General features: G+C 40.9%; 1 protein-coding gene across 1 annotated transcript in view; it reads right to left on the reverse strand.

Annotated features, from left to right (window-relative positions):
* The window catches only part of SH3YL1 (SH3 and SYLF domain containing 1), a 52,188-nt gene that overhangs the window by 26,871 nt on the left and 6,888 nt on the right, over nt 1–18,429 (reverse strand). The window contains exons 2-7 of the mRNA XM_086460472.1: nt 11,424–11,534; nt 10,639–10,752; nt 10,073–10,137; nt 6,630–6,742; nt 3,912–4,040; nt 631–793 (exon numbers count right to left, since the gene is read on the reverse strand). Of these exons, the coding sequence (XP_086316598.1) occupies nt 631–793; nt 3,912–4,040; nt 6,630–6,742; nt 10,073–10,137; nt 10,639–10,752; nt 11,424–11,534 (695 nt within the window). The remainder of the gene's footprint in view (nt 1–630; nt 794–3,911; nt 4,041–6,629; nt 6,743–10,072; nt 10,138–10,638; nt 10,753–11,423; nt 11,535–18,429) is intronic.

An 18,429-nucleotide genomic window follows, 5' to 3' on the forward strand; every position in this document is an offset into this window, starting at 1 on the left:
TTGTAAATTCAGAGCCTAGAAGTATGTCAAGTTATACTGAAAAAAAATATAAATCACTCCCTTCTCCACTGAAATTGCATGAACTTGAGAAGCACACTAAAGAACTAGTGACATACACATGACTGTAAAGTAATTCACCATGCGTTTAACAAACAGGAAAGTAAATGATTGTCTATTAATAACATTAACATCTACAAGAAAACATCTTCTACGTTCTTAGTATTATGTTGTAAACGTGATTGTTTGAATAGAAGACAGAAAAAGTAGGAAAATGAAGAGTATCCATATCAAAGCTGGTATGCTCATTATTTGCAGATTAACTTGATTAGGAATATTGTTGAACAAACTTTTCCAATCATCACCTCAGATTTGATTATTCATTATTACAAAAACAAGGATATACTTTGTTATTCTGGAGAATGTAAAGCCTAACCTGCAACATTCTTGTCCAGAAGAGCCTACCAGGGCAATACGTGAATGAATGTATTACTAGCATGCAGTACCTACAATGTGTTACGCCTGTAAGTGTCCAATAGGGAAGTTAACAGCGCCACATGAACATCAATGTTACCACTGACGAGGAACAGTTCAGGATCAGAAAAAGCCTACATGAAAAACAGGTGCACAAACCCTTCTTTGATCTCTTACAGCTTTTCCTGGATTATTTTTTTGCTCTTCATTTTCATATCCTTCAGTGAAGGATGCTAGAGTTTCATAAAGATCTTCTGCTTGAGCAGGAAAAGGCACATCACCAAGCAAGATGGCACTAGCACGAATATCCTGCCCATAAAACCTGATAAAAAAGAAAAGATGACAGGTATTTCATCATCATTACATTTTAATGTCTAGATAAATTCATCTTGTGCAAATCTACTACCCCTGCCCCTGGTCCTGCATTTCTCCTACCGATCATCTATTGAGAAATCACAGAACTAGCTCAATGCTGTAAATTTGGAATGATAAGTAATTGTAGCAAACTTGAATGCCTACCTACCACCTTATTTCAAAATGTTCTTCACCAGTTGTATTTTGTTCCTGGTCACATGGTATGCATCAGCTAGACCATTTGAAAGCCAAACACACAGCAAACGGAAGAAACATGCAATGGTCTTGCAAAAAATTGTAATAAGATTCCTTAATGATATAGTAAAATTCCTTAATGGAAGCAGTGGAACCTCAATTTTATGAATGGAGATAGCTGAAAGTTACTGACTTGTCATTAAAATCAGTGTTAGTCTTTGCTGATATTAGCGGAATTAAAGTTTTCATAAACACAAAACAAAAGTGCAAGACACTCAGAGGTTCCTTGGATTTTACACTTAACAGGCTGCACAAAGGAAGCAGCATTCCATAAGCTGGGTATTTTCCTCAAACTCAGTGACACTTTAAACCAGATTTGTTTTGTTTGTTCCAAGTGGACTAAAAGAATATTTCTCATTATGCAGTAAATATCTCAATACCTATTTTCTACAATATTGTGCTGGGTTTAGATGGTAAGGTTTTGGTAAGGGGTGGGGCTGCAGGGGTGGATTCTGTGAGAAGTTGCCAGAAGCTTCCCCTACATCTGACACAGCCAATGCCAGCCAGCTCCAAGATGAACATGCCACTGGCCGAGGCCAAGCCCATCAGCAATGGTGCTAGTGCCTCTGGGGGAACAGATTTAATAAGTGGAAAAAACCTGCACAATTGCAGCTGAAAAGAGGAGTGAGAATGTGTGAGAGCAAAAACTCTGCAGATACCAAGGTCAGTGAAGAAGGAGGGGGAGCAGGTGCTCCAGGCACCAGAGCAGGCCCTGCAGCCTATGATGAAGACCAGGGTGAGGCAGGCTGCCCCCCTGCAGCTCATGGAGGTTAAATAGCGCAGATATCCACCTGCAGCCCATGTAGGACCCCACACCAGAGCAGGTGGCTTCACCTGAAGGAGGCTGTGACCCCCTGGGAAGCTTGGGCTGGAGAAGGCTCCTGGCAGGACCTGTGGACCCATGGAGAGAGAAGTCCACACAGCAACAGGTTTTCTGTCATGACTGTAATCCCACAGGGGACCCATGCTGGAGCACTCTGCTCCTGAAGGACTGCACCTCATGGAGAGGACCCAAGCTGGAGCAGTTAATGAAGAACTGCAGCCCATGGGAAGACCCACATTGGAGAAGTTCATGAAGGTCTCTCTCCTGTGGGAAGGACCCCATGCTGGAGCAGGGGAAGAGTATAAGAAGGAAGGAGCTGCAGAGACAACATGTGATGAACTGACCACAACCCCCATTATCCATCCCCCTGTGCCACTGAGGAGAGGAGGTAGAGAAGCTGGGAGTGAAGTTGAGCCTGTGAAGATGAGAGGGGTGGGGGGAAGGTGTTTTTTAAAGATTTGTTCTTATTTCTTATTATCCTACTGTGGTGGGTTTGACCTTGGTTGGATGCCAGATGCCCACCAAAGCCACTCTATCCCTCCCCCTCCTCAACAGGACAGGGGAGAGACAAAAAATACAACAACAGGCTCGTGGGTTGAGATAACGACAGGGAGATCACTCAGTATTTACCGTCACGGGCAAAAGATACTTGACTTGGGAAAAAATGTAATTTATTACCAATCAAATCACAGAGGAGTAATGAGAAATAAACCCCAAATCTTAAAACACCTTCCCCCACCCCTCCTTTCTTTCCTGGTCTTAACTTTACTGCCAGTTTCTCTCCCTCCTCCCCGCAAGCGGCACAGGGGAACAGGGAATGGGGGTTGCTGCTGTTTTCTGCCGCTCCTTCCTCCTCAGGGGGAGGACTCCTCACACGCTTCCCCTGCTCCAATGTGGGGTCCCTCTCACGGGAGACAGTCCTTCATGACTTCTTCAGTGCGAGTCCTTCCCATGTGCTACAGTTCTTCATGAACTGCTCCAGCGTGGGTCTCCTTCATTGTGTGCAGTCCTTCAGGAACCGACTGCTCCAGCGTGGGTCCCCCCATGGGGTCACCAGCAGCAAACCTGCTCCAGCGTGGGCTTCTCTCTCGCCACAGGTCCTGCCAGGAGCTTGCTCCGGTGCAGGCTTCTCAGAGGGTGACAGCTTCCTTCGGGCATCCACCTACTTCAGCGTGGGGCCCTCCACGGGGGGTAGGCAGTCATCTGCTCCACTGCCCATGGGTTGCAGGGGGACAGCCTGCCTCACCATGGTCTTCACCACAGGCCGCAGGGGAATCGCTGTTCCAGCGCCTGGAGCATCTCCTCCCCCTCCTTCTGCACTGACCTTGGTGCATACAGAAATGTTTCTCTCACATATTCTCACTCCTCTCACTCGCTGCAATTGCTGCTGTGCAACAACTTTTTTCCCTTTCTTAAACACGTTACCCCAGAGGCGCTACCACCATCGCTGATCAGCTCGGCCTTGGCCAGCGGCGGGTCCATCTTGGAGCCGGCTGGCATTGGCTGTATCGCACATAAGGGAAACTTCTGACAGCTTCTCACAGAAGCCACCCCTGTAACCCCCTCACTACCAAAACCTTGCCATGCAAACCCATTACACCTACTCTCATTAACTGGCAATAAATTAAATTAATTTCCCCAAGTAGAGGTTTTTTTTTTGCCTGAGGCAGTAATTGGTAAGTGATCTCCCTGCCTTCATCCCAACCCACTAGCTTTTCATCATACTACTTCTCCTCCCATCCCGTTGAAGAGGTAGTGACAGAGCAGCTTCGTTGTCATCTGGCGGCTAGTCAAGCTCAACCCTCCACAGATATATAATCTCTAAACATTCAGCATCATCTCAATACCCATTGCAAGATGTCTAAATTGAAGAAACACTTGCCACTCAAGAAACTCTAAACTCAGCACAACATGTCCTCACAACAAACTCTTTTCCCAAATTGAATTTGTCCTAGTTCATTCTGTCAAGATGCTTTCACTGAATCTTCTAGATTTTAAGAGAACTTACTTGCGATTTGTTTCTTTCCTTTCAATTAAACAGGTTCCTTCCAGAGACACACCTGCAAACAGCCCTCGAGATTTGCAGTATGTATAGACAGCAGCAGAGCTTCTCAGGGCAACATCCCCTTCCAAGTTTCTAGAAGGAAAAAAGTTTTAGTTGATATTCTTCAGTATGGCTTTACAACATGAACAACGATTGTCTTCTTATTTTAATCCTACCAAAAGGCAGCAAGAGTTTCACTTGCCCATGTTCTTACAAACTCTGTTGAATATATTCAAGCAGGTCAGACTTGAAATCCAGTTCTTATTTCAGACAGGACCCAGGACAAAGTAATTAAGTTGTTTGATAAGGTTTTCTCTGAAGCACAGAACAATGTTGCCTCATGTGAACGCTCCACATCAGACCTCCTCTTGCATTCATAAGTCTGAAAGTGATTAACCCATGCTTTAAAATGATCTGATTATGTTTGTGGTGACTTGGATCTCTATTCAATCTACCCAAATCCTCCTTGATTTTATGGTGCACAAAATATTTCAAGTAAGTCCTTATCAGACCTCAATAGAATTGGAAGATTGCAATTTTTGTCCTACACAGGATCACATAATACTGTAGGTTTGAAGATACTTCTGGCACTCAGCCAGTCCAGCCTCCTGCTTAAAATGGATGCCACATCAAATTGAGATCAGGTTGCTCTGGGCTTTGTCCAGACAGTTTTTGAAGACTTCCAAGGACACAGATTCTACAGACACTCTGAGCAACCTGTGGCAGTGCTCAATTATACTCATGTTGAAATTTTTTTTCTCATATACGTTCAGAACCTTCCTTGATTCAATTTATGACTACCATCTCTCACTGTCTTGCCATGCACCTCAGTAAAGAATTGGGGACTGTATTCTTGGTGATGTTCTGTTGGGAATGCAGCCTCTTAGAAGACCTCATGGTCTTCTCCCCTCCAGGTAAAATAAGCCAAGCACCCCCAGCCTCATCGTTCACATGTACCATGTCCCTGGCCATCTTGGTAGCTGTTCACTGCATGCACTCAAGTTTATAAACATCTTTCTTGTACTGCAGGGACAAAACTGGACACAATATTCTATGCACAGTTCATGAATTCCCAAGTAAAGGGGAACAATCACTTCCCTTATATATTCATTACAGCTCTGTTGATGCAGCCCCCTACACTGTTTGCTGCCTTTTCTGTCAGGGTGCCCTGCTGGCTCAGCTTACCAGGACTCCAGCACCTTCTCAATAGGGCAGCTACGCAGCCTGGCAGGCTCTGCCTACATAACTGCAGGGGGTTCATCCAACCAAGGGTGCAGAACTCAGCTTTTGTCCTTGTTTAATTTAATGAGGTTTCCTGTTAGATCTTTCCTCTATGCTCTCTTGGACCATTGTTCTGAATGGCAGCCCTACCTTGAAGGGTATTGGCTGTATCCCCTTGATTTGGTGTCATCCACAAACTTGAAGAGCATATTTTGCATCTGCTCTCCCAGGTCACTGATAAAAACATCAAGCAGGAGAGGTCCCAGAACAGTCTCCTGGAGAAATCCATAGATATCTGGCTTCTGAGTACAACGTGAATCATTTACCACTATTCTTCAAGCCTGATGATCTGGTTTTTCACCTATTTGCTAGTCTGCCCTGCCCTGACACCCAGGCCACAATGTCCCAGCTTGGACACAAAGATGTTGCAGGACAGGATACCAAATGATTTTGCAAGGCAGATGACATTGACTGCTCTCCCCATATCCACAGTTCTCTCATCTGTGGAACGGGTATATTTTGTTTTGTCAGAAAAGATGAAAAATCATCAGTAAACCCCTCATCTTAAAAAAGAAAAAAAGGCATAAGGGGGCACATGTACCATAAGCAGAGTCTGAGGCAACTGCACTTTGTAAGCCTGGAGAAGAGAAGACTTAGGGAGAATCTAGCGGCAGCCTTCAAGTAACTATGAAGAGGCAATGAAGAATACAAAGCCAGGCTCTTTATAGCAGTGTATGATGGAAGGATAAAAAGTAATGGACATAAATTGAAAAAACAAAAGTTTTGACTGGATATAACGTAAAACTTTTCACCATGAGGATCGTGGAACAGTAAAGCAGGCTAGCCCGAGAGCCTAAGCAGTCTCATCTTTGGAGGTTTTCAAGACCCAACTGGAATAAAGGCCTAACCAACATGATCTGAATTCACAACAGACTTTGATTTGAGCAGGAGGTTGGAGTAGAGAACTCATAAGGTCCCTTCCAAGTTAAACTATTCTGTGACTACAATATCTCATCCTTCAAAGTAAGCTGGCTGAACCACTTCAGGTTTAAAAGTAATTATTTGGTGTATTTTTTATTTACTGTTAGGCAGATCTGTGGTGATAGAAAACACAGACTCATAGTTTAACGAAAATAATCGTTCAGTCAGACACAGTAGCACCTGTGCTCTTTGTTGAGCCTACCCAAGTAGTCTCCTGCAAAAAGAGAATAAATCTCAGAACACTTTCCTTCTACCAATAAATGAAGGGAAAAAAAAGAAAAAAATAAGCAACAAGTGACTGAAAAGGTGTAACACTACAAGAGCAATATGGTCCAGTCGACATACAGGTTGCCCAGGCTGTTTTGTAACGTATCAAAAAAAGACAGGTCAATGTTTATACATAGCTTTAAAAACTATCTTCCATATTTAATTCTACCTCATATTTAAATATACCCCATATTAGGGAATTATTTTACTCACCTCCCTAGAGGTCCAATTGCCACAGTAAGATTTCCTCCAAGTGTAAGATTCCCTCCTTTGGCAAAAGCTTCTACTGCTCTTTCATGATTCAAGATTATCACTAAGTCTGAAACCTATAAAATATCAGATAAAAGTACTATGCTTTTTAAGAAAAAGTTAGAACAGCACGAGAGAAGTATCTTCCATTTTTCAGGAAATCAGATGGGAGTATCAAAGATATTCCCTTCCGTAAATGAAAACTAGCTCTAGATTTATCAAGGTTTTAATTCAAGTGAGAATCTCTCATTCTCTCAGAGAATTACTTCCTTTCTTGTAAAGGATTATTTTGAAACGGTTTTCATAACAAAGTCGATTCTTTTTCTGCAAGGTATTTTGAAACTAAAAATCCTTTCACCTACTTTTTTAATCAAATTTGACTGATTTTTTTCCAAGTGCTGATATAGTCAGTATGTGATAAACAACAGCTGTAACAGAAACATCTATGGCTCTGTCCAAAGAATAAACAGCAAAAAGGATATAGGTTTTTCCGTTACTGACAAAATTTTATTTTCTTGACAGAAAAATCTGGGGTTTAATACATATAAGAGGTGTGTATATATATATATGAATTAATATTTCATTTTATAAAACTTGAATATATCAGATGTAGCCAGTTTCTTTAAGAAACTACTAAACCAAGTAACTGTAGACCTGACAAAGTATTTTTGAAAGATTCAAATTGAAAATGGAAAAAAAGAATATCAATAAAAGATTTTATTTGCCTGATTGTGACAAAAAAATGCACATATCAAAAAACTTCTACTACTGTTTAAGTTGACGCCTATTACCATCAGTACCGTAAAACTCTCTTCGATGTAACAAATTTCAGTAAAAGTCTCCTAACAACTCTTCACAAACTAGGAAGCATTTTAAAGACAGCAAAGTCTTTCAAACACGAGTAAGATCCTAAAAAGATCACTCTATCTTACCTGAAAGGACAGTAAACACACTATATGTATTTAAAAAATATTGCAGGAGAACCAGCCTGTTCAACAGAGTAGATTACACTTTTGTAGCTTACTGTGATGGATTATCTTTTCAACAGATATCTTGACTACCCAAGGACTACTGTGCCTGATCTTTCATTTGATGCACTTCATTGAAAGCCAGGTCTGGAAAAAACTTTAAACTTACCCCAAATTCCAAACAGTGACAGCAGGGAATACAAGAGGAAATACCAGATTATTTGCAAAACAAGGCTGGCCCAGAAGTATTACACACAGTGTAAGAGAGGCCTTTGTTATTAGCCCCCTGATTACCTCCACCCTATCCCAAACAACAACAGCTGGCTGACATGAGTAGTTTCTCAATCATCCAGGGACAGAGAGAGAATGCCATTCAGGATGCTGCTACCTTCTCTGATCCTTTAAGAGGATGAATCCACAGCTAAAACTGAATGAATTCATAGTGAGAAAACCTTCAAGGAAACCATTTAGATGAATTTAAAAATTGGTCTTTAATTTGAGGCACCAAGTTGTTTACTGTGACTTCTGAAGTCCTGTGATTTTCTTCCTCTTGTTGAAAACCACCCATAAGTACCACTACAATTATGCCAACCATAACCTCTCCTACAGGAATGAAATTCAACCAATTTCTACAAGGTTTAAGTTTATATATGACTAAAAGAATGCTGAAATTGGACTCTGGGCTCCTAAGCCACTTAGGTATTTCTGAACAGCATCTCTTCTCTAGAAGTAAGATTGTGTTATAATAATGCCAGTAAGGAAACAGTATTTTGCAAGCTGACTAAAATTTCAAATGAAGGGCATGATATTGCTTAGACAAAAACACCCTCTCAGAAATAGCTTCTGTATTGAAATTATTTGAGTAAGTATCAATAGTAAATGGTTACATTATCTAAAATATCAGTTGGAGATGATTAAAGGAAAAGTTTCATAGATTAATAAAAGCATGTGAAGAGTCTGTTCCATTATCACAAAAAAAGCCCCAAACCAACCAAACCCAAACTCTGGGGCTCAAACTCAATGTTTTATAATGCATTCAGATCCTGTAGTCATGAAAGACAAAGAAAAACCCTTACAAAAACTAGTAATTTTGTATTCACATCATTCTTTAAAAAGTGCACAGCAATAATGCCTGAGATCACACAGTGAACAATGAGAATACAATAAAATATCGATCCATTGCTCATTATGTGAGTGCTGGCTGACTGGCTGTCAGGACAGGGATAGCTGGTTCGCTGTAGGAGACACACTGCGGGGTGGCATGGACCACCCAGATCAGCTACGCATGGATTCTTCTGAAAAGAACACCCGTAGTAAGAGATCTTGTTGGCAGCATAATGTTACTTGTATTTCTTTTGGGAATCAGCAGAACAGAAGCTAAACAGAAAGAAAAGAGAAGGACAGGACTGGAGGCTAAGGTGGGAAAGAGGAGGAAAGACGGAAACAAACAAGGGTGAAGGAGCTGTGAGGAAGAAGAGACGGGAAACAGAGGCAGATTGCTGTCAGGGCTCAGATCAAAAGATTTCTCTGAACATGTTAGGAGTCACTTACTTAACCATTTCTGCTGGCTAGAAGCTGGCTTGCTTTCTGTAGTATTCCTTCAGAGGAGGCACCATCAGTTTTGGTGCTCCCAAACTGAAGGGTGAAGTCAGTAATCACAAGTGAGTGGGAAATGCATGAAGTACAGTAACATTAGCCAGGCTCCATTTTACTCCACATTCAACTCCTTTCACTGTTTCTTGCCAGATGGAGTCCTTGTGCTCTTTATCAAAGCATTTGACACCGTATTAAGTATATCATAGAATCATAGAATGGTTTGGGTTGGAAAGGACCTTAAAGATCACCTAGTCAACCCCCTGCCATGGGCAGGGACACCTTCCACTAGACCAGGTTGCTCAAAGCCCCATCCAGCCTGCCCTTGAACACTGCTGGGGAGGGGGCAGCCACAGCTTCTCTGGGCAACCTGTTCCAGTGCCTCACCACCCTCACAGGAAAGAATTTCTTTCTAATATCTAAACTAAATCCACCCTCTTTCAGTTTTAAACTGTTGCGCCTCACCCTATCACTACTCTCCCTGTTAAAGAGTTCCTCCCCATCTTTCCTGTAGGCCCCCTTTAAGTTCTGGAAGGCTGCTAGGAGGTCTCTTTTAATTAACTCCAATTGGCTTATATGTGAACACCAACAGGAAGCTTTCCATAAGGGAAAAATTCAGTCTGCTAGAAGTGAGTAATTGAGGAAATAGCTGTTATGTCACTTCTTTTCATTTAAATCTCTCCAAGCACCTAGACTGATAGGATCAAGATACCTATTTTGTTTGTCTCGTATAAATTAATTTTATAATAGCTTTTTTACACAGAAAAATAGATTCTACTATCTCACTATCATTTAGATCTTGCAAAAAAAAAGTTACCAACAAGTATTTCAAATGCAAAATTATACCTCAATTCCAATTTCAAATCCACCACCAAGGCCAGCAATTCCTATTGCAGAAGGAGCAGACCAGGCTGTCATGCAAAACAAGACAAATTTACAGAATTTTTACCACATGTAACAAGAAATACTCACTAAAGTTAAGAAACGCTAACAAATTGTCTATTTAAAACTATGTTCAAAACCACTACAGTAGAATCAGATAACTATACTGGTTTACCCCACAGGAAGGAATTTAAGAAACGCCAACCCCTGTGATCTAAAAAATCTTTGTTACAAATTATTTACCATACAGTTGTCCATAATCACATATAAATAATTTTTCCAATGATTTCTAAACTACATGCTTTTATATTTCATCCTTTTCTACAAAGATATTAAAAACATTCACATCTGGTCAGAAGGAGGTAAAAAATTTTGAAAACAGCTTTCAAATCAAACATTGTCACCTACTGGCTTGACTCCTCAGACATCTCCTGTTTTATGCTATGAAAAGAAATAATGAAGAAAAAAAACTTTTTTTTTTTTTTTTTTTAAATTCTCCCGTGAAGTACAAGAGGAAAATATCCACTTACTTCCATTAGGAAGACGAGCTAATACAATTCCACTTCCACCTCGAGCGGTCACCAAAAATCCAGCTTTGATAACAGACAAAACTGCAAGGCCTTTGGCTTTAGCTATTACATGAGCTGAAACGGCAAAATAATTTATTCAAGATCTTGTAAGAGAAGTTCTAAGAGAAAGGGAAAATAAAACTCTACGTTTAACAATTTTGAACACATAAACAGTCATCATCCTGCAAGCCTTATTTCAGACCTTCTGGAACACAACAGTTACAAATTCAAAGCTGCAACCAGCAACAACAGATGAAGACAGACACGAGAAACACAGAATAACAACTGCAAAAATAAAGAGGACAGCAGCGAGTAAGAGTGCTTAATCAGTATCAAAGGAGAAATGTACCCTGATCTCTTTCCTTCAACTTATTTTCATGTAGCCAAGTCTAACATATGCAGATATTCAGCAACTAGAGCTACTATTCCAGGTTCTCCCTTAAAAAAGCCATTCACAAAATGAGCATGAGACAGTCCATCCACCCCAGATGGAAGCCTTCCTGTGCAGATACTCTGTGGTTGTAAACATGCAAAAGATCTCTCCCACTAAGTAACCTCTGCCTGGAATACAGCAAACCAAACCCCTTTACTTCCAAAATGTTTCCACAAAAGTTACGGCACCCCAGATCTTCATTCCTCTCTAAGTTATGGTCACTGAAAAAACATGGAATTGGTAAAGACAGCATGATTGCAACACAGGGGAGTGCTGGAGGTTTTAGCTGAATCAAAACATTTTCTTTACTCACGAGGTATGATTTTATCAGGTCCATTTCTAGAAGTTATTTCTGTAAATTCTCGTAGTATTTTAGCTGCCTTTTTAGCTTCTGACTTCAGGTTGGAAGGTATAGGGTTATTCACTGTAAAACATGAAAGAAATAAGAAATGATACCTATGGTCAGTTCAGGATAGCTCATACGAAAATAAAACGGTGTAATTTGTATGGGAAGAGTGATTCTTTACAAATAAAAGAGCAAACTAAACAAATGGGGAAACAGCAAATATAAGAAATTATGTTCTGCATCAGAACTATATTTTGTCTCTCATGATTTTAACAGAAGACACCACTTAGGAGAGCACACAAGCCTGGTTCTTTTCCACAATCTGTTTCTCTTGTACTTCCCCAGAATTCACACTGGTAACAGCAAGGATGTTGGAGATATATCCTCAGCTGTTCCTGTCACTATTTATTTATGGACTTGTTACATATGCATTTGTCTAATACCTTTTCAAACCTGCTGATACTCCTTGCCTCCAGAATTCCTGTAGCAGTGGTTCCTTACCTGCTACTTGAAGAAATACTTGATCTATTTTAAATTAATCTACTAGTTACAGTGAATGCCTGCTAATTTAAGTCTTATGACTTCTGGTGAACAACTACTGCATTCAACTTATCCACTACCTTTATGCTTTTATAAATAGCCATAGCCCCCCAGCCTTCTCCACTTCCTCAGGAGTCCCAGCCTTCTTAGTCTCTCCTCAAGGTAGTTGCTCCATCACTCTGATCACTCCAATTGCTCTGTACCACCAACTCTGCCGTCCTTCAAATAGGCAACTGTTGACCAATGAACACTGAAAGGTTAATGTCTGTTCAGGAGATTTCTCTTACAGAGATAAACTTGCAGCATGTTCTGAAAGTGAACAAAATTTTGCTTCAGACCAAGAAAGCTCCTTTAGAAATCTACTTCCTGTTGAAGGTCTTATCAATATGTTCTCTCCCAACACGATCCAACATAAGCACCTCTATAGATTCCAACTGAGGAAAGAGCAGGGATTAGGGATAGATTATGTTTGCTTTATAAAGCTGTAGACTACAGTAGCAAACACAAAATGTCTTAAAATTTACTCCCCAAATCCATGATATCATAAATTCTACAGAAAAATGTTGATTCCACTTAGATCTACCAGATCTGTAGTCATTAATCAACTACTGAATAGCACAAAGTATTACAAGATACTAATATTCTGCAACAGTATAAATACCACATTATGTATGAACAGTAATGTTTCACCTGTAGATCTGCAAAAAGAGGCCTCAGGGTAGGTAAAAAGATATGAGTTAGTCTTGATTTTTACATCTACTAAAACCTCTCAAAGCTATCATTTAAATAATTCTTGTTTTCCTGTCTGGACATATCAACACCCACGATTTCCAAGTTTATCAGGAACAAATTGTCCCAGTAATACACTAATATATTGTCAGACCAAAGATGCATCTAGCCTCATGTCATGTCTCTGAAAAGAACTAGCGACAGCATTTCCATAAAACTCCACCGTTCTTAAATTCACAAAAGCATAGAAAAGACCGTGCATAGAGAAACAACTTTCAGTCTAAAATGGCCTAGTTTTTTAATCGGTGTTCCCTGAACATTCATTTACCTCTTCACTCCGGGCAACATTCCCACCAAAACCATGAAGGTGAGAATCAAAGAAATTTTGATATTAAATCAGTGAAGCTTGGAGAACAATTCAGCTCAGATTAAGTGAAATGCTTATCAGCAAGTCAGCTAACTTTCTGTCTAGGCTCCATGGACTACAATAGGAATTACATCTCTGCTTTTCAAAGTGAAGTATATTCCTCTCTTAGTTTCTCCAAGCAAGAAGGAAGATTCCCAGAACGAGAGATTTTGACAGCCGAGTCTCTGAACTAGCTTTCCCTGAGAAAGCTTGTAGCAACATTTGGCTTTGGTGAAAAGGCAGCAAGTGTAGCACTGGAGAGTTTGAAGGGACAGCAGACATCGCAAGGCTGTGCAGAAATACCAGCGTCTCTGGGAACAGAAGGAAATAGATACATAGAATGCAACAGACTCGAAACTGCATTGCGGTAACAGGGAGAAGACATATTCATTCTACCTCCTAATCATCCCTTCTGTTTTCAGAAAGTTAAGATGATGGCCAGTTCCCTGTGCATAAAAGGATAGGGGAAAGTGAATCTCTAAGCTCCAAGAGCTCAGGACCTTCAGAATAACCCATCAGCATGTGCAATTTTCTCTGACTGTTATGGCACTACAATTGTAAGCCAGCTTGCAGGAGTTTCGAATGTGCATTTCTTCCCTGGTTCACCAGGCTGGAAGCTGGCTGCATGGTCACAGCAAGAAGAGAGGCCAGCGTAGCCCAAACAAAACACGAACAGACAATTGCTTCTGATAGATTAACAAACTGGGCTGGAGCAAATGTCTCCATTACTTCTGTTGTTTGTACTTGACATCGCTTTTTCTGGGTTAGAGGGGAAACATGACCAGCATGTTGTAAGAAAAAAATAGGAGGATTCTTGCTTTTGTATGGAGACGCACTGAGGCAGTCACAAAAAAGCATGTTGCAACAACATTCTTCTCAATGTCCTGGCTTAAGCCCACACAGCTGGCAACAAAGTACCTACACAGTGGCTTGCTCATCCCTACCACCCCCCTCAGTGGGAAGGGGAGGAGAATATATAACCAAAAGACTTGAGACAAAGGTCAGGGAGGGCTCACTCACCAGTTATGGTGATGGACAAAAGACAGACTCAACTTGGGGAAAACATCAATTTAATTTAAACAACCACCATCACCAAAGACATTGAGAAATACAACCAGGTCTTAAAAACACCTTCCCCCCACCCTTCCTGGGCTCCGCTCTGCTCCCTCTTCCCCCCCCAGCAGCGCAGGGGCAGGGAATGGGGGTTACAGACCATCTGGCACAAGGGGTCTCTGCTGCTCCTTCCCCCTCAGGGAGAGGGGCCCTCGCAGCCCTCCCCTGCCCCACCGCGGGGTCCCTCCCGGGGCTGCTGCCCTCCCAGCGATGAGCTGCTCCAGCGCGGGCTGCCTCGGAGCCACAGCCTGCTTTGGGTCCAGGCCCCTGCTCCAGCCTGGGGTCCTTCACAGCTGCAGGTGGGCATCTGCTCCACTGCTGATCTCCAGGGGCTGCAGGGGCTCAGCCGCCATCCCACCACAGGCTGTGGGGGAGTCCCTGCTCCAGCACACCTCCCCCTCTCCTGCCTCACTGACCTGGGTGTCCGCAGAGCTGTTTCTCTCACATCCCCCTCCTCTCTTCCTCTTCCAAACACTCACCAACAAAAACTTGCCCAATAGGTTTTTTCCCCTCTTCAATGTGTTTATCTGCAGAAGCGCCAATTGGCCTGGTCTTGGCCAGAGGTGGGTCCAAAATTGAAGCCAGGGGAGCTTCTAGAAGCCTCTTACAGGAGCCACCTCTGTAGCCACACTCCCCTGCTGCCACAAACCTGCCAGACACAAACCTGACACACTCAAGAAGGCATGAATAATACACTTCTAGCATAGTGTAACTTATAATTAATAATTAGTACTGTAACACACAGTGCATGTCCATTTGCATAATAGGTGTACACTTTTGTATGTAGGTTTTCACTTAAGATTTTTATAAGTCTAGAGGTCTTGCTTTTAGGGAGGGTCACCTATCCAGTCTACTAATTTCATGCTACATAATTATTCTTATGGTTCAGTAAGATTGAAGTAGAATATATGCTTAATTTTAACTGTGGTAAAACGGACACTTACATGCCTGACCATGCAGAAGTCCTAGCAAAGAGATCAAGACAAGGAAAACAAGATGTGCAGGCTGGAGATAAACACTGCAGAGATGAAAAATGTTATGGAGCAAAAGCAAACACTATCCAGCTTCTAGATTACAGAGAAATAAAATAAACTTCTGTGTTCCTCTCACTCTTCTCTTCATTATCTTTGCATGCACTCCTTCCTCCCCTTTGCTTCTCTTTGGCCAGTCTCAGAATTTGGAGGAACATCTCCAATCCATTCTTTTTAGTACTAACAAGGGAAAAAAACCAACCGAAAGCTCATATTTCAGATTAGAAGAGAAATCCCTTAGCTATGTCCATTGAGAAAACATGAGATGTTTTCAGTCCTAAAAGCATGCAAACAAGAAGAAATGAGTTTAAAAAGAAAAAAATCACTTTACAGATTCAGAACTGCTTCAGAAAGATTTGATGGTTACGAGAAAACAGTGTGTGCATGTTTATGTGCACGTAGGAGTTACTACTTAATTGAAGACAATTCAAAGCAGAACTTCATAAGCCAGCAAAAGTAATGCTGTTACTACCACACTGCCCCTTCAACTTTCAATACATAATTTCAAATTCAGGTTTTGGCCACACCTTGGGGCAGGAGGCAGGATGTCAATGGAACCCATTTCAGTGCTTACTTTGAAAGTTTCACAAGATACCTAGGATGACTCCATGATTTTCCTGCCTGGCTTATTTCTATCCTGGTGTTGCTATTTAGGAAGAAATTATGAAGAAATTATTTACGATGAGAATAGTATTTTTACAAACAGGTGCCCAGAGAGGTGGTAGAAACCCCATCCCTGGAAACATTCCAGGTCTGGTTGGACGGGGCTCTGAGCAACCTGATCCACTGTGTCCCTGCTCACTGCAGGGGGGTTGGACTAGATGACCTCTAAAGGTCCTTCCGACCCAAAATATTCTATGATTTATCAGCAGTATTATTCTAAACATTATATTCCCAAATGCAAACTTTGCGGAGAAAAAATAGGATTACTTGAGCAAACTGAAAATTAAGTATTCCCACTCTAAAAGGGTATTTTTTGTGCCACATGGTATGGGGTTCCTCTGTTACCAGGGGACAGGGCAGATGGAAAGAGCTTCCTCATCGAGCTGTACACTGCAACAGCACGCATGAGAATAACCTAACTCCCCATCCTCAAAATAACAGCAGAAACGTCACTTTCTCCCTGTATTATTTGTTTGCTACAACAATATTGCTCCTGCATCCCTGGGTATTACAGGAATTCACACTTCCATTGTCCCTTGCTTTTTCCCTTCCTGCCACAGACTGAAGTAATGAAGGATTATTTTTCTGGACCAAGAAACAGGAGGAGGATTTGACAACAACATTCTGCCAGTTACTTTGCATGGAGGCAGATCTGTGCACTTTCAGAAGCAGGCTAAGAAATGGGTGATATCTCTAAAGCACGGTAGAGATACAGAGGGGTGGGGAAGATGGAAGGAAAAAAGGAAGAGGTTGGATGCACTGCCAGTTGAAGAGCTCAAAGTATATACACCTTATAGAGAAGGGTCGCAAATAAGATGACTTACATCCAGATTTTAATTATATACCAGCAGGTATGAAAATTAAAGTGACTTTAATTGGCAAGCAAACATGGCACAGAAAGGTTTTAAAAACAGTGGACACGATCAACAAGCCAACTGATGAAACACTTTCACTGCTGAAAACCAATGCAGTTACTCAAAGTGGCTACTACACAATTCTTTCCATAGTGGCTCATTTCGAGTTCCTTTATTTACTTCTGTAACGTTATGTAGATACTAAGGAACTGGTGGGATGTCTACAGGGGTCTTGAGGAACTGATGACTTGTTTAAAAAAAAAAAAAAACAAAACCAAAAGACAACAAGCCCACACCCTGACCTTAATTATGTATAATATGATTCTTGATAAAGCCTGGCTGGACTCCCATTTTGCTAAGATTGCTAGAGCCATAGCAAAAGAAACCTAATATTTTTATCACTGAGGAAAGGGAGTGGTTCGGCTCTCCCTCTCAGGCTACACCAAACTCAAGATCTTGTTGACAGAATTCAAGACTAAATAAGGACACAAACAATCAACATTAAAAAGGCAAAGTTTAATAGTTAGCTATATAGCATGGGTGAGGCCTCACTATTAAATTTTAGATCAATTAGTTTCGTAAAACTTTGTCCAAAGGCAAAGAACATCATGCTTTTTCAGTAAAACACACTAATAAGTGGAAAATCACATAAATATGTCAGACAATTCAAAACCAGTTATTTACTTTTTTAAAAAAAGTAGTACATGGAGGTTTGTACGATGAAATGGTGGTGTCTGTCTCAAAATACAACAGAAATAAAATGACTAAAAATTATAGTGAAGGTTAGGGACAAAATCTTGTTTCTACTTACTTAATCACTGTATAAACAGACAAAATCATAAGCGGGATTTCTGTGACATCAAAAATGGCTTAAACTTATGTTCACCTACCAAATTGTCCTCCTCTCCCTCAAGCTTACCTTAGGATTTGAACTGTAAAATTCTTTCTTTAAAAAAAAGACTTCATATTGCAAGTCTATTGAATAGGTGTTATAGAAATACCTGCTTTTTAATAAAAGCACTGTATGAAATTTTTAGAAATAAGCAGAAGTTCTGTGTTCAGTTTACCCCTTCAATAACATAATGAATAATCCTGTAGCACTGTCTTCACTATTAGCTTTTAAGTATGCATACATAATTGTCTGTTTTGTATTCAAGTAATGCTTGGGAAAGAGGTAACCAGGAGCAATAAGACAATAATACCTATCAGGAGGATATACTGACTGATGGATTTGGAATACCATGACCAGCGAATGCTCAGCTGGGAGCAAGCTTCATTTGCACTCCTGCTTGTTGTTGAAAGGAGAAGATATTGAGCATATGTGAGTCAGCAACACAAACCCCATGGGGGAATATCACACCAAAATTGATTAACTGCTTAATTTGTAAGCTGATGAGGCAAGTGCGTCAGCCTCTAATTTACATTCTGACTAACAGTAATAATGTGTTGGCTGAACATTTGGTGAAATTATCTGAGCAAGGTGTAATAAAGAATAAATAAAGCCTTTTTACTTAAAAGCTATAACTAATTCTGATATAATAAACATTCTGCTGAATATGAACAGATGAAATAAAGCACAGTGGCATTATGAGAACCTGAATATTAAAAGTGCAGCTTCAAAGATGATGAAGTGGAGA

Source organism: Leptosomus discolor, chromosome 2 (genome assembly GCF_034619465.1).
Source record: "Leptosomus discolor isolate bLepDis1 chromosome 2, bLepDis1.hap2, whole genome shotgun sequence".
Lineage (NCBI taxonomy): Eukaryota > Metazoa > Chordata > Aves > Leptosomiformes > Leptosomidae > Leptosomus > Leptosomus discolor.